At 41.5% G+C, this 17,427-nt stretch overlaps 1 protein-coding gene across 3 annotated transcripts in view; it reads right to left on the minus strand.

Moving 5' to 3' along the window:
- Nucleotides 1-11,718: 11,718 nt before the first annotated feature.
- LMBRD1 (LMBR1 domain containing 1) overlaps nucleotides 11,719-17,427 on the minus strand; it is a 188,590-nt gene continuing 182,881 nt past the window's right edge. For all 3 annotated transcript variants that reach the window (XM_085846692.1, XM_085846693.1, XM_085846691.1), the window contains 2 exons: nucleotides 15,448-15,539; nucleotides 11,719-13,369 (listed from right to left, as the gene is read on the minus strand). In XM_085846692.1, coding sequence (XP_085702818.1) covers nucleotides 13,265-13,369; nucleotides 15,448-15,539 — 197 coding nt within the window. In that variant the 3' untranslated portion in view covers nucleotides 11,719-13,264. The remainder of the gene's footprint in view (nucleotides 13,370-15,447; nucleotides 15,540-17,427) is intronic.

Genomic DNA, 17,427 nt, shown 5'->3' on the forward strand with positions numbered 1-17,427 from the left:
TATTGATGTATGATTATTTGTAAAATGGCTTAAAGAAAGAGTATCGTGAAAAGGTTTCATTGTTGTATATGGACACTGATAGTTTTGTCCTTGATATAAAAACTGATGATGTTTATAAAGATATGAAGAAAAATATTGGAGTCTATGATACAAGTAATTTTAGTAAGAAGAGTGAGTTATTTTCAAAAAAGAATGAAAAGTTTATTGGTAAGTTTAAGGATGAGTTGGGTGGAAAAGTAATGAGTGAGTTTATTGGATTGAGAGCAAAGGCATATGCTTATAAGTATGGTGATCAGATTGATAAGAGGTTAAAGGGAATAAAGAAATATGTAATAAAGAAATCAATAACTTTTAGAAATTATTATAGTTGTTTGATGAATAAGAAAGAAGAATATAGGAAAATGAATACAATAAGAAGTTATAAACATAACATATATAGTGAAGAAGTAAATAAAAAGGCATTAGGAGCCTTTGATGATAAGAGATTTATTTTAGATAATGGAATAGATTGTGTTCCATATGGATATTGTATGATAGAATGTATAAAATAGATTGTGTTTTAACGATGGGAAGATGTGTTAGGGTTTTTAAGGGCTACCGCCGCGTTTTTTCACAATATATAAATGGTCAAACCAAGTATTTATCAAACTAAAGAGTGAAGAAAATCTCAGTCTTGGTATATAAATGGAAAACAATGAATGTGAAAAATATCAAATAAGTCTTATTGAAAAAATAACTAAAACAAAGGTCAATAAAACAAATGAGCGAATCAATTTAAAACTAGTCAGTGAGAGGATGTAAAGAAAAAAAAATTAATATCCTTGAATGGACTGAAAACTTTGATGGTTGTCAATTGAACAATGGAAAAACAATTTACAATAATCTCAAAATGATATGTGGCTCAGGGGGTAGTCAGACGAGAGCATTAAGAGAAGTTTATCATTTCGTAATAGCACAAAAGGGGTATCTTAAAAAATATAAAGATTCAAACGTTTTATTTTTAAATACTTTAGATGGGGATTATTATGCAAAGAAAATTAAACTATTGAAGGAATTTGAGAATGAACAAATCTTTATAGGTTCAATGAGTGAGCTAAACAATATGCATTGGTTATTTGAAAAAGAGTGCCCCAAGGCTTACATGTTTCAGATATTTCTTTAGAATCACCTTTAACAAATCACATTACTACTTTACTACTTGAACAAATCTTTATCTTATTGCATTAGTTATTTGAAAAGAGTGCCCCTAGGTTAAAAGGGGAGACAAATAAATATACCTTGGGATAAAAGGGGGTTTATTTTTTAGGGAAAAAAATATATGAATCGCTGAAAATCCCCCATTCATTAACATGGGGGAAAGTGAGCCAGAATCAGTATATTCACCCTACTATCATGGAGCCACCGCCATGCATGCAGTGTTTACCGACCGATGATTCAAGACATTCTAAAAGTGTCTTTCGCTGCAAATATGTTCGGAGAAAACTTCACAGTCACAGTGGTTCGATCGAGTGGCAATTTTTTTTTTCCAACTTGGTACAGAAAGATTGTCAAAGGAACTGGAATATCAATTTCCATGATCAGTACTTGAAAAGCTTCAGTCTATTGAACTTCGAGGACTCAGCATCTGCCATAACCTCTCCTGGGCTAACCTTAACCGCATCATCCTTCGATCACACCCTGACACATCCCAGACCGAAATGTGTGAAAATCACGTCAACGTGAAATAGATTCTCCCTACACCTCGCCAGGACATTGCGACCCTAGATTATATCTCCAGAGAAACACCAGAGGATAACTTCAAAGCTATGTCTGTCGACAACCGACACTTCATCCACATCATGACATGAGGTGCCTACACCAACTCAGAAGGCAACCTCGAGTTCCCCTTACTCCTCAATAAAGGGCAGATTAATCTACTGAACAACTACTCTCAGGTACTCTCACTTCTTCAAACTTTGCACTTCTTCAAGGACCAAACCAGATGAACAGCCCACTGAGGATTCTCCTCAGGTTCAGACTGGCTGAAGTAGTTGTAATGGGAGATGTGGAGCAGACGTTTCATAACTTCCATGTAAACCCAGAACATCGAGACGTCCTCCGCTTCTTGTGGTTCAAAGACAATGACCCGACGAAGGCCGTCATTGATTCTAGAATGAATGTTCACCTCTTTGGCAACATCTCATCACCTGCTGTAGCGACATTCAGCCTGAGAAGGGTCGCGGATGAAAACAGAATCACTCATGACGCCGACAGAGTTAATCCATCATGACTTTGTTGTTGATGACGGGCTCACGTCTCTGCTACATTCATTAATGGCAATCAGCCTCATTGAACGCGCCAGGGACGCTTTAGCTACAAATAAGCTAAACTTCCACAAGACTGCCTCTAACAGCAAAGATTTAATGAACACTCTTCCAGATGAGATGAGAGTAAAATAACTGAGGAACCCGGACCTCAACCATGAAAAGTTGCCCATACAGAGATCCTTGGAGGGATAATTGTCCCTTGAACAGGACGGCTTCTCCTTCCAAGTTAAGGCCCAGTCACACCTTGACGTTTTAGCCAGCTTATGCCGATTTTGGGAAAATTTGTCCAAAATGCTAGTACACGTCCAATACGTTATGTGTAAGTTTTGGAAACATTGAGAGCGCGCTGAAAAACACTGCCATACGTCGTTGTACGCTGGCTTTAAACGTTGTACTTTGCGGTTGTCCTCAAATTTTCTATGCTTGAAATTTTAAGACTTATGCCAGCGTATGACTCACACGTTCCGAATAACGCTGGCCATAAGTTGAAGGCACGTCACGCGATCGTTGACACACGTCGACACACGTTACTTGTAAGTTACTCATCAGTCGAAACACGTCGAGGTAATGTTTAGCATACCCGAAACTTATTTCTAACCTATGAGTAACGTGTTGTACTCACGTTACGCGATTGGTGACACACGTCGACACACGTTACTTGTAAGGTGCTCACAAGTCGAAACACATCAAGGTAATGGTTAGCATCAGTGTTCCAGACTCCCTGTTTTTTTTTTTTCTTCCTTCCTTCGGTATGATGGTGATTTTGACACTTCGATTTCTAGTGCAGTTATAATATAATTAATAGGCTGCGGCTCAACGATTTAAATCATAACCGCACTGTACCCTGAACACCGTCATACCGAAGAAAAAAAACAACCGGGAGTCTGGAACACTGATGCTAACCATTACCTTGACGTGTTTCGACTTATGAGTACATTTCAAGTAACGTGTGTCTGTGTCAACAATCGCATATCATGCGTACAACTTATTCCCATCGCATGCGGAACGTGTGTCATACGGCAAGTACGTCGTAAAATTTTCAACATTTTTAAAATTACAAGACGTACACCATTTAATACGACGTATGATAGCGTACTTTAGCGTTCTATTCACGCATACCAAACTTACCCATACCGTATTCGACGTGTGCCAGCGTTTTAGACGCATTTTTCAGAGGTCGGCATACACTGGCAAGATCGCCAAGGTGTGACTGCGATGTTGACACTTACATTTCTCCGGCGGTTATGATTTGAATCGTTGTGCGTCAGCCTTTTAATAGGCTACGCCACGTCATCGTCGGCGATGCGTGCAGCGCGCTATGCCTAAGTTAGACTATCGTTGGGCATAGGTTGTGAAGGCCGACAACAGGTTCAGCATTCGTTGGTATAAGTTATCTATAACACAACGAAACGTTCTGTGTCCGTTACTAAGATGTTATGCATAAGACCAAGTCGTTATGAATACGTCCGAATCTTTAAAAAAAAACATCAAAAGTTCAACGTAAGCCAGCGTTTTACATGCATTTTAATACGTTGCCATTGCTGGCTAAAACGTCAAGGTGTGACTGGGCCTTTAGCCTGGAAGTAGATACTCAACAGGTCGTCTTGTAACTTACAAAATGAAACTTTTTCAAATAAAATAAAGATTCAACACCATTCCATGCAACAGCTGCCCGGAGTGCCATTTCCATATCTTTTATGCGGATCGAAGGCTCAGTGGTGGACTTCTGAGATATATTAGGTGCAGGACAGAGACGTTAAACATCAGTGTACTTTAATGTGCATTACAAGAACATCAGTCGACGATGAAATACAAATGGCATTTTGGGATTTCAACCTGGATTCAGATCATCACGAGCCATTGGTTCAGATGAGAATGGTAATTAGGGCAACCTGTGATAAAAATGTAATTTGGAAAATGCAATCTACTGGTCGATAAATTTTCTGAAAGTAATCAACAAAGCAAAGATGATCATGTGCTGCAGGTATATATTCACAATCATACCTCGACCGGGTTGAAAAGGACAGTGTGGAGGTGTCTAGTCAGTAGTTTAGGTTCGATACCCGATCGGATTATAATTAAATCGTTGCATTGATGCTTCACAAATCACAGGCAGGACGGAGAAACACAAAGTGCATCTTTCATCCGATGGACGTTAAGCCGGTTATCCCATCTGCTGGCATTAGTTGGTAGATGTTAAATATCCCACGGTGTTTTTTGTGAAGAGTCGGCAAGCTATCGTTGGCATTATGAACAAATGACAAATTCCTGCTCATAAGTAGCGCTGGAAAGGCAAAGCTAAAACTGCCCAGTTGGAGTCCCTATCAAGAGACTGATTTGCAGAATAGAACCTGCGTTTGAGAAGAACACCAGTGAATGACAGACAGTCTAATTAGAGCAGGAGAAAGGTGACTTTAATTCAACATGGAAGGTGCAGATGTTTAAGGGTGCCAGTGGTGTAGAGTAGGGTTGGCAGATCCCAGAAACCCAATTCTTAAGTTGCGCCAGTGGTGGGTGTGGTAGGTGGCGCCACCCAAATCCAACATGGCTGTTTCGATATAGGCTAAAACCAATATTGTCATACATCAGGTAATACCAGGCCGCTTACAATGATCTTGGTATGCATTCTGATAGTTTTGGGTATGCCCAATCTAATGGAGAGGGTGTCATTATCATCCAAGGTCAATGTCATTAGATAAAGGTCAATATCACAGTTTTTGGTCAATTTCATGCCTGTTTGACCTTGACCCTTTGATTCAAGGTCAAATCTGATGACATGAGATGATTCCCCATGCATGATTTCCTATTAGTGCCCAATACATTGCCTAAGCTCTCATACAAGTATTTAAATAGTTATAGGCATTTAAAATAAGCTATAAATCGATTTGGGATCACCCCCCCCCCCCTTATGTCATGTGACAAATTTCTGACAAATTCAAGTGTCATGCAGAGTTCCAGCAACTTGGCAACAACAAATAAGGTAAGATTTTGAACATTTTAAAGACTTTCAACATGAAATCATGTATAAATATAATGCATAACAGTTCCAAGAACATGTATAACTAACAAAATGGAATGTTTTTATGAGGAAATAAGAAATATAGTGCAAAATAGATCGGAAATTTGACTATTTTTGGACTAAAGGAGGAATTCCTCCATTTCTGGGAATGGGTCCCCCACCCCCTTTTTTAAATGGTCCCTGTAAAGTTTTAAATATTGGTCTGAGGGCTTAGGCATGTATTAGGCACTAATAGGAAATCATGTATGGGGAATCATTTCATGCCATCAGATTTGACCTTGAATCAAAGGGTCAAGGTCAAACAGGCATAAAATTGACCAAAAACTGTGATATTGACCTTTATCTCATGACATTGACCTTGGATGATAATGACACCCTCTCCATTAGATTGGGCATATCTAAAACTATCAGAATGCATACCAAGATCATTGGAATCGGCCTAGTATTACTTGATGTATGACAATATTGGTTTTAGCCTATATCGATGGCAGGCATCTTGGATTTGGGTGGCGCCACCTACCACACCCACCACTGGCACAACTTAAGAATTGTGTTTCTGGGATCTGCCAATCCTACTCTACACCACTGGCACCCTTAAACATTTGCACTTTCCATGTTGAATAAAAGTCACCTAGCTCCTGAACTAAATGTTCCAAAAACAAACAAACAAAAAGGGACAACTAACATGGAACATCTGGCTACACTCACATTCAATTAGCTCCCATTTTGGGGTTGCTTTAAAAGGTCCACATCATCAGATCATGTTTGGTTTAATGAATGGATGTGGCTTCACATTATACTTAATCGTTCTTTTCTTGGATAAATATCTTGAAAGGAAGATTTTAAAAGTTTTTCGTATCTTTGTACATTGATTGGCTGCACACACCACAAAATGGCGACGTGATTACATTATACATCACGTGACCCGGCACCTGATCTTTGCTGTGGGACTTGTGTTTAGGTGCAGCGAACATATGCTCCGAACTCTGAAAAAGTCCTGAGAAAGCAAGCTACATGTGTAGTCGCTGGTTGTAGCAATATTGTACAACTAAAGATGGTGATTGTGGTGATTATGGTGGTAAAGGTACAACTAAAAATGGTGATTATGGTGATTATGGTGGTAAAGATGGTAAAGGTACAACTAAAGATGGTGATTGTGTGCATGTTTTCCCAAAAGATCCAGCTGTAAGGAAAATTTGCACAGCCAAAGTGAACCTGACTGGAGGAAAGTGGCGTGAGCCGCATGGCCTAACTGCTTCTAAAGCATCATTTGCAGCGCCCATCTTGAAGATAATTTGAACGATACCCGCCTGTATTCCCAGTTTATGAGTAAATTGAAGCAAATAAAAACCGACGCAATCCCCATGAAGATTAGAGATAATTCTCATGGAATGTACAAGAAGAAAATGGACAGAACAGCTGCGGAAAAGCGTGAGAAACTGAGGGTAAGTAGTGTATCTCACATACAGTACCGAAAGAAAGTGTACACCCCCTTTAAAATTTTTCACCTTTTGTTGCCTTATCGCCTGGAATTAAATTGTATTAAATCAGACTTTTCCCACCTTTATTTACACATGGTAAACCACAACTTCCAAGTGAAAAACAAATTCTACAAATTTCAGAAAATTAATAAAAAGACAAAACTAGAATATCTTAGTTAGATAAGTGTCCACCCCCCTGAGTTAATACTTGGTAGAAGCACCTTTGACATCAATTACAGCGCTGAGTCTGTTGGGATTGGTCTCGACCAACTTTGCACACCTTGATTGGGCAAAATTATTCCCATTATTCTGCACAAAACTGTTCAAGCTCAGTCAGGTGCGTGGGAGTGTTGATGGACAGTAATCTTCGTCATGCCACAGATTTTCAAACGGATTTAGGTCAGGGCTCTGACTGCGCCATTCAAGGACAGTTATATTCTTGTTCCTTAGCCACTCCAGTGTAGCTTTGGCTGTGAGCTTCGGGTCATTGCCATGTTGAAAGGTGAACTTACGTCCCAATTTCAGCTTTCTCGCAGAGGGCAGCAGGTTTCCCTCTCGGATTTTTCTGTATTTTGCTCCATACATTTTCCCTCCTATCCTGACAAATTCCCCAGTCCTCGCTGATGAGAAACATCCCCATAACATGATGCCAGCACAACATTTATGAAGGAGAAACATCCTTCAAAAATCTTCTTCTCTAAAGTGGCTGAAAAGATCGAGGCAAAACTTTACAGAAATGACCGTCTATCCATGAGGAGCAAAAGGTTCACACATATTACATCATAGGTCACATGGTTTGGGAGCCATATTCGATTGAAGAAAAATATTAAATAATGTTTTTTTCTGGAACCACTTAATCATTTGATGTGAAATTTCACAATTATGATTAAATCATGGGTCAGGGTCAGGTGGCCAATCAAAGCAGGGCATCTTGGTACCCTGTCATCACTGCCAGCAGTTATAAAATGGCGGTTATAATTATCTCTCTTATTAATTATGGAACACACCAGTACACAAATGCTATACAAAATACACCACAAAAAACAAGTCCTGGTGAGGGTCTACAATCTCTGATTGCTCTTTGTCTTGTTTTTTTTTTATTGTGTGTAGCAGAGGGAAAGTGCAGAGTGACAATGCGGGTATTTTTTTCCATTCTTGCAAACGAACATCGAAACAAACGTTTGTCTGGACAGCCTTTCAACAAAGTGAAAAATGAAACTAAAACCTGAGGATGAGGATTAAAATCAATTGTTTTTATTTAATTTCCAGGGCGATACCCATTCTATATTGCCGATCTGAGATGTTACCACTTTTAATAGAAGAAATGTCTATGGAAGTTTGTTATTGCTGTCATGTGCCACAGAGCACGAGCTTTTTATATACAAAGTTGTCTCAATTAAGTTTTGTCTGCACCTGATGAAATCCTGTAAAAATGTACCATGTGCTGGCGCTGTGCTGCCTGTTTACCCCCCATATCTATTACCACCCCCAGATCCTCCTCCTGTGTGACACACTCCAAAATTACCCCTTGCATCCTGTAATCTCTATTTTCATTGTTCTTTCCCATCCCCAACACCTTTCACTTGCTTAAATCCCAACACCTTGCTTAAAGAAAGTTTAATATTCTTAGCCATGTCCTTCTCATACTCTCTTTTGGCTTGTCGAGTTATTTTCTTCACTTGCCTCTGTTTACTCTGATAATTATATAAATCTAACTCCAGTCCTGATATTTTTAACCTAATAAATGTCTTTTGCTTCTCCTTAATAGCGTTCCTCATCTCACTGCTCAAGCACCCTGGTCTCTTTCTACTTCTAGTTTTACACCTCATTGAAATTTACTCTGCACTCTACACATTTGGTCCTTGGTTTCCCATTTCTCTGATGCTGATTGTCCTGTTGTTGGAGTCTCCCAATCTACATCACTCAACTCTCTCCTCATACCCTCAAAGTTTGCTTTCCTGAAATCTAATAGCCTTACCCTACTATCCTGAACTCTAACCCTCAACAGAATCTTTGCTCACACAATGTTATGGTCACTTGCTCCTCAATGCTCCCTGACCTCCACTTTAAAAATTAAATAATTATCATATCCAGATCCAGACTCGGATCTTCACCAAAATTGAATCAATTCTTCCTCGTCATACACCCAACATGTCCAACAAGCGATACATATAGCGATTTTAGCCCAAAATGTCCTTAACCTTGATATTTTCTGATGACCTTGACCTTGTAAGGTTATGAAACCAATATTCAATTCAATTTCTCATCATCGAAACTATCAATGCACATCCCAAATATGTCAAAATTGAAGTTGTAGTTGCTGAGATATACAACACTCCAGTTACACCTGCTGTGCAGTGGTGACCATCTTGGATTTATGCTAATTAGGGGGTGTTAATGAGTTTAACAGTTCATGCCCTGTATCAGATGTTGAAGAGGACATACAGGAAAGGTCACCTGGGCCAAGTTTGGTGATTTCTTTCAAAAATGCACACTTGCCCAATATGGACTCCAACAGGGCAAACTAATTTGGTAGATTCTTTTGGTCTTCATGGATTGGAAGCAATGCGTTTGTTTCAATGCAGTCAAACTCTTGAAGCATTCTTGCCTTCCAGCTCACATTAAGGGGTGGGATGTTAGAGAGAACTGAGTGGGATATCCTGGGAAAGGGGTGGATGCATAGGTGTTTATTTTGGTGTACCACTGATTATCCACATCAGTGTTTTCAAAACAGTGTCTAAGTATTTTGTGTCTCCTCTCTGCCAAAACAGGAGAACAGTATTCCCCTGCGGAATACACAAGAGTAAGACCAGCATTGCGAAGAATGCGTGTATGTGACACATGATCCCCGGCTGGCACCCGCTAGTTTCAGGATGATGTTTATCTTGGTCTTGATCTTTTCTGACACATTTTAGATGTTTGCAGAACATGAGACTGCAATTCAGGGAGATGGGGAATGGTTTGTTCTTGACCGGTTTGCCCCAAAAGGAAATCTGGAGTTTGCTGTTAACCAGTCGGTTGCTGATATGTAAAGCAGTAACTGTAGTCTTCGTTGGGTTTGAGCGGAGGCGCCAGTGGATGAAGTATTGCTCCATTATCTTCAAGTCCTGCAAAAGGGTAAGACTGAGATCTTCAAGGCTGATTGCTTGGGTAGCAAGGGCAAGATCATGTGCACAGGCAAACTTTGAGGTGTTACAAGGAATGCAGCTCACATATATGTTGAAGAGGATTGGAGCTAAAATAAACCCTTGAGAAAAGCCATCATTCAGTCTTTATTGAGCTCGTTTGCTCTCCAATGAAACCCTTTATCTTCGATTACTTATCAGAGAAGAAAGGACACACATTGTGGCTTGGTATTGGAAAAGTCTGGCAACTTTCAGCAGCAGATCATGTCACACGCTGCTGAAAGGTCAATTAGTGCAAGACCAGTCTTGAATTCATGTTGGTAGCCAGCCTCAATGTGGGTGATAAGTGTAAGTACCGTACTTGATCAACACAGCTCCGACCTGGACTGAAGTCAGGTTGTTCCTTGGGAAGGTTGGGCTCTACCAGTGGAAAGAGCGCCTCGCCAGAAGGACGTACTCAAACAACTTGTGTGTCGTAGATAGCAGAGATATGTTCCGGCAGCTAGATGGGTCAGCAGCAGGTTTCTCTGGTTTAAGGATGGCAATGACTTTAGCCTCTCTCCAGGTTGATGGCTTGACTCCAGATATGTGGATGTTAGTGAAAAGGGAAGCCAACCAATCAAGTCTGTGAAGTCCCAAGTTCAAGATTTCAGGACAGATGCCACCAATTCCTCTCGCTTGCCTTGCTTTGGGGGAGGAAAGGAAAGGACATTTTTTGGTTGCGTGCCAATAACACCAATCAAGTATTTGAAATATTTCAAAAAGAAAATAAGGTGCCGGAATAATTTTATTTTTGTTTTGCATTATTTGGTTGTGTGCCAACCTCCGATTTTCTGTTCAGAGGAATGCAAAGCCCAACAGCTAAATATACAAGAAGAATATGACAACAAAGTCCACAAACTTTTAAAGCAGCCAAAGATGTCCAATGAATCAACAACTATCTAAAACGAAATGTCCTCAATTATTTGAGGTGATGTCTCTTGAACGTAAAGAAGCCAAGGTCTTTTGGAGGTGATATTGCCTTGGAGGTGATCTCAGGCATTGCCCCCCCCCCCCCCGCACTCTCTCTGTGATCTGTCCCCACAATATTTCCTCAGGGCACTCAAGGTCCACCAAAACACCCTTCTGGAGGAGCTGACAAAATCAAGAATTGTTTCTCACAGTCACTCTTTCATTCCCCTTTTTTTCCTGCCTTTGGAACAAACTCCCACACTCTTTAATCCCACTCCTCCCTCTAGGTCTTCAAGACATCTGTTCAGCACAATCTCAGATAATCTCCCATCCAAAAACCATGATCGTTTATGCACTCATTAACACCCTCACCATACCCCCAAGCCTTCCCCCTTTAAAATTTCCAGTTTTTCCTTCCTGAGAGTTTCATTTTGTATCCATCTTGTCTACTCCACGTGTCCTTTCCTGCCATTATTCCTCAGTCTCCCTCAATTTGGCCTTCAACTCTGCTGTTGGTATCCCCCCCCCCCGCCCCGTCTCTCTCCACTGTTCCTTTTGTCCTCTTGCGTCCTGATTCGTTCAGTGTTCCGACTCTTCCATGAGCGTTGACAGACAAAAAAAAAAGGACAACGTGGTATATTTCGGTCCACCGACTAATGCCAGCAGTCAGGACAAACGGCTTAACGTCCATCCACAGGTTACATTTTGATGCAACTCCCCACCTGCAAAAAAGGAAATCTGATAGTTTATCATCGAGTCAGGAATGTAATGAAGACGAGACTGCTCAAAGGTATGCTGGGCACCACCTGGCTTCTCGATTTGTCAATGCACTAAAGTCAATTTTGAATGGAAGTTTATTCACAGGAAAATAAATTCACAAATATTCATGAGATCCCACAATACCTTCAAAACATAAAATTTCTTTCCAAAAAAAGTTTCTTTTTAAACAAATCAATGAAATAAATAAAAACATGAAAACAAGTCCAGCCTACCCCCACGACAACATAATTTCCGAAGGCAAATCGTACACACATCGCTAAAGCATATTTGCATGCCAAACACCAGCCATGCCTTTCACAGAATAGAAAATAGTAAACCACAACCAATAATCGCTGATAACCGCAAAGGCAGCAGGAGGATTTGCAAACAACATGGGATAATGAAAAGCTCAGCATATAACATCCCATCTGGGACTTTTCCCTCGTGGAACTGCAACAAAGAAATCATATTGCCAGAGTATTACACATTGGTGTTTTGTTAAATTTCTTCACAGCAAAGCAATTTTGAAGGTCAAATTATGGAAGGGGGAAAATAAACATTCTACAGATCAGAATCGTTTAGAAAATCGACAGCCAAACTTGCTGTACATGGATGCAGATGTCAGAAAAAGATAGTGCCATTTGAAAGTCAGGATCGAGGTCCCTGGGACACCAAACAGAGGGTGCACGATGGCCTAAAGCACATGATCCACTTCACAAGCACAGAAGAGGTATCCCTCGATAAGAAAAGTACCATGGTTAATGGTTTGGCATGTGTGCCATATAAGCAAGTGGTGCGAGTACAAATCAATCTCTTCAGCAGTACATGGCGAAGGGTTTTGTGTTCACCGAAATCGCCACGATTACATTCACAACTCTGGAGACACTTCGTGTCCACCCTCTCCTCCCACCCAACCCCCCTCTCACCACCACCTTACACACAAATACTTCCTGATCAGCGAATCATACAAAATGTCCAGCTCGCGTCAAAAAAGTTTTGTTTTAGAATTATAGGGGCAATACCCCTGGGTGCTCACCTGGTCGTGGCTGGACAAGATAACCAGTCAAACACTGGTAGGCATGGATGACTCTCAAAATATGTAACGGAGAAGTAAATATCTATGGATTAATTTTTTTTATGGCGTGAACAAACATTGCCACATCACAGGTGATAAAGGTTGTGGTTAAGTTTCATGAAAATTGTGTGCGATTTCAGAGAAGAAAGCAAATACCTCTTTTGGGGGGCAACTCCCCCCAACGTAGACACCTTTAAACCCCAATTTTTTTTTAATGGTGTGAACAATCATTGGAAAATCACGGGTGATGAAGGTTGTGGTCAAATTCCATCGAAATTGTGTGTGTAGTTTTGGAGAAGAAAGCAAATACATATTTTGAAGGAGAAACCCATATCGACACAATCAGGGCCTGATTTTTTTATTGTCATGAACAAACTATGGTACATACACAGTGATGAACGTTGTGGTATAGCTTCATTGAAATTGTATGTGCAGTTTCAAAGAAGACGTTGCCAGTATTTGTGGATGGAAGGACAGGCAGAAGGACGGATGGCACGCCATCCCATGAGCTCCCCAGAACCAAGATCCAGGTGAGCTAAAAAAAAAAATCACATATGAAGAGGCTCCTCATCGCTATCATAATCTTCCAGTGCCTTCTCAATAGGTGAACTGCGTCTCTTGAGGCACGATACAGTCATTCCGATAAGAAAAACCTGAATTGGGAGTGAAGGAGGAGAGACTTGCAGTAAAGTGAGGACACCAAAGCAAACAACAATAAACATGGGGGCAATACCCCTGGGCGCTCAACTGGTAGCGGCTGGATAAGATAACCAGGGAACCACTGGTAGGCATGGATGACCAACAAAATATGGAACAGAGAAGAAAGTAAATACCTCTTCGATTTTTTTTTAATGCTACGAACAAACCTTGGTACATTACGGTTGATAATGGCTGTGGTCGCTTCACCGAAATTGTGCGTGTGGCTTCAGAAAAGAAAGTAAATCCATATTTCGGGGGGAACCCCCCTATAAACCCCCTAAGACCTCGACTTTTTAATGGTGTGAACAAACGTTGGTACATCATGGGTGATAAAGGTTGTGGTCAAGTTACATCGAAATTGTGCGCGGTTTCAGAAAAGAAAGCAAATCCATATTTTGTGGATGCAATCCCCAACGTAGAACCCTGAGACCTCAAATTTTTTAATGGTGTGAATAAAATTTGATACATCATGGGTCATGAAGGTTATGGTTAAGTTTCATCAAAATTGTGTGCAGTCCTGGAGAAGAAAGCAAATACATATTTTGGGGGAACCCCCCCCCCCTTTACACCACCTTAGATCCCAATTTTTCTCATATCATGAACACACTTTGATACATCATAGGTCATGAAGGTTGTAGACATGATCACGTATCATGTCTCTGCTGACTGAGCCAGAGATCAATAGACGTATGGGTCAGGCCTGGGGAGACATGGAGTCACTGGATCATGGGGTATGGAATTGTCGGAACTTGTGCAGGAGGATGAAAGTCCGAGTCTTCAGGTCCTTGGTGCTTCCAGTTTTACTCTATGGATGTGAGACGTGGACTCTGACCAGGGATCTGAGACAGATACTTAATTCCTTTGGTAACAGGTCTCTTCGGAGAATCCTTGGCTATCGCTGGTTAGACTTTGCGTCCAATGAGCGGTTGCTAAGAGAGACTCAAATGAGATTTGTTACTTGCATTGTCCGTGAAAGTCAGCTGCAGCTGTATGGACACGTGACTCGTTTTCCTGACACTGATCCTGCTCACCAGATTCTCTCAGCAAGGGATCCTCATGAGTGGAGGAGGCCAATGGGCTGACCACATGCCTCAGTTGCAGCAGATTGATCAGAATCTCAAGAAGATGGGGATGGGCCAGGCATCTGCCTGGGGAATGGCCAGATGGAGGCCCCTGGAGTATCGGCAGAAAGTGGACGCAGCGACGCGCTGCTCCAGCGCATGCTCCCATACCTGACCTGAAGGTTGTAGTCAAGTTTCATTGGAATTGTGTATGTCGTTTCGAAGAAAGCAAATACCTCATTGGCAGGTAGGGGGGGGGGAGGGAGGGAGGGGGTAGTGGCCCCAAATTTTTTTTTATCCCGTGAACAAACTTTGGGACACCACGGGTGATAAATGTTGTGGTCGTTTCATCAAAATTGTGTGTATGGTTTCAGAGAAGAAGTTGCAAGTATTTGTGTACGGAAGGACTGACGGGACATCCCATAAGCTCCATGGCACTACATTCCAGGTGAGATAAAAATAGAGATTATTATTTGGTGTCTCTGCATTCTCTTTGTAAATGCCAAGCCAATCATCCTTCCTCAAAATTTGCCATTTGTACATGCCATGTGTCCATGGGATGTCATGCAAGCACAAATCTCCACCGATGGACAGCAAGGAATAATTGCTGCAGAAGCAAAATAAATCAGCATTTTGTAAAGATCTAGAATAAGGTGCTGTCATCATCCCGCAAGGACGCCACCTCCCCAAGAGCAAAACAAATAGCACTTCAACCACCACACAGCAAATTTCCTTGATTAGGGCACAGACACAATTCTCAAAAGACTCCTTACAGCCCCTACAAAGCAGCTATTAAAAGCCTCATCCGAGCCGCCCGGCTTCATCCTGCTGAGAAGCAAGGAGACAATTATCTTGGGAATGCTTCGCTCCCAATGCACACCAAGCTGACAAGCTTGGAAAAAAAAATCCGAAATGGCGGAAGAAACTGATGGCATTCAACACTCAGTACATCAATGGAGGCCGTTACTAACCAAAATGAACAACCAGTTTCCAAGGTAGTAAATTGATGTGAAGAACCAAAACTTGTGCAGGAAAAGGTAGAGTCGAGTGACGGTACAATCATCTGCAAAACAAGCAGGAGTAATCAACCAAAAAGGATGGGAGAAGGCCTACTCTGTGGAACGCAGAATGGTACACTTCAAACAACACATACAAGGCCTCTTCATCGACATATTATGTATAGAAAAATAGCAAAAGGTTTACCCCAACCTAAAAAGAAAGGCACAAATACATTGTAATAATAAATAATAAATAATGGAGGAGGAGGGGGAGGAGGAGGAGGAGGAGGAGGAGGAGGAGAGTGGCTGCAGGATTATTGGCAATTGTTTAAACAAATAAGAAACAAACAACAAAACAGCGTTGCTAAAAAGTGCAAAAATTTTTTTTTAAAAATGGACGATTGCCACCTGATTTCAGTGTGCATTGCTTTTAAGATTAATATTGATTCGTAAAAAGGGGACCAAGGCAGATGTTTTGCTCCACATTCCACCGTGGATGTACAACTCAATGCGTAAGGAGGTATCCATTTGTACTCCAACATATTTATGCCACCATGATCGGTTCATTTTTTGTTGTCGAAAGCAAACAGCAGTGAGAACATATTAAGACTGTTTGTAGGAATAGTTCAGAAACTGCAACAAAACTACTTAAAGAACATAAAGCAATGGAGCTTCTTTGTTACCATTTACCAATAATATCAAGACTCATGGAATAGCAAGATGACAGAGGACAAGAGTAACAGAATGAGAGTGTGAATCAAGCAGACACAGAACAATCAGGTGGATCCATCCTTCCATTGGGACAATACCCTGTTCAGAGCGTCGGTGCTGCCGAGACAGTCCCCTGGGATATTAGGTACAATCCTGGACGGGTTGCCACTCCAACGCAGGACACTTGAATGGCTCAATCATCCCAGCAAGCTGGTACTCATTTTGCCGACCTCGGAAGGATGACAGGCCGAGTCAACCCCACCTGGTATTGATTTAACAACCAGGTGGGATTTGAACTCAGGACCCAATGATCCCAGGCCCACCACCCTAACCATTAAGTCAACACCAGGCATAATCAGGTGGATGAACAAAAAGTAACAGACAGAGGAGAGATTGCAGGTAAGAGGAATGGGTGTAGGAAGGGATAGCAGAAGAAGAAAAGCTCACAGTTATAAATGGAAGGCAGTTTACATATTACTGGCATCTCCTGGATTGAGATGGAAGAACGAGGCCTGTTGCACTGACATCGCAGGCATGTCGATGGCCTTTGTGTTAGCCACCACCTCCTCCGGTCTAGCTCCCTCTACTGTCTCAGCCATATGTCCTTCTCTTGAAACTCCAGGAAGCTCGTGTTCTTTCCATAATGCCTTCCTAGTTAAAACCCCCAAATGGAGGCTTGCTGCACACCACCACTCTTTTGGTCCTCCTTTCTCATGTTTGTGTTTTCACAATCCCACTGCCTTTCCAAAACTTCAAGAAAGTAGTGGACCACCATCTCACGTCATCCTGTCCCTATATCTGCAATACATTGTACCCCCATTAATCCTATCCAACCCAATGATCTTACTTGCTGGTTGCCACGTTTCCTCCCCGAGTTACCACCAACCTGAATGCAATGTTGGAGCAACAGACCTTGTGCTTCAGCCTCATTGTGGGAGATTCCACCAAATAAAGGAGAGAAAAATGTGATGCTGGGGCACCAGCCCATATTCTTCCTCCATAAGCAGTACTCCATTTATCAGCTGTGGACAAAGGCCTTGTAGGCTGTAAGTGGTTCTGATTTTTCAAGGAATGGCTCTGGATGATGGAAGATAGTCCGTCTGCAGCTGCCTTTGAAGACCAGCTTGGCTATGTGGTCAGCGCAGAAAGGCCATGGCTGACGGTGAGGTTAGATGTTCAAGTGACAACCGCTTCCAGTGGATGACCAAGGAAATAGGTGGGTTTGTTTGTTGCTCCACTAGA

Source organism: Eptatretus burgeri, chromosome 11 (genome assembly GCF_056783735.1).
Source record: "Eptatretus burgeri isolate ZD-2024b chromosome 11, Ebu_testis_v1, whole genome shotgun sequence".
Lineage (NCBI taxonomy): Eukaryota > Metazoa > Chordata > Myxini > Myxiniformes > Myxinidae > Eptatretus > Eptatretus burgeri.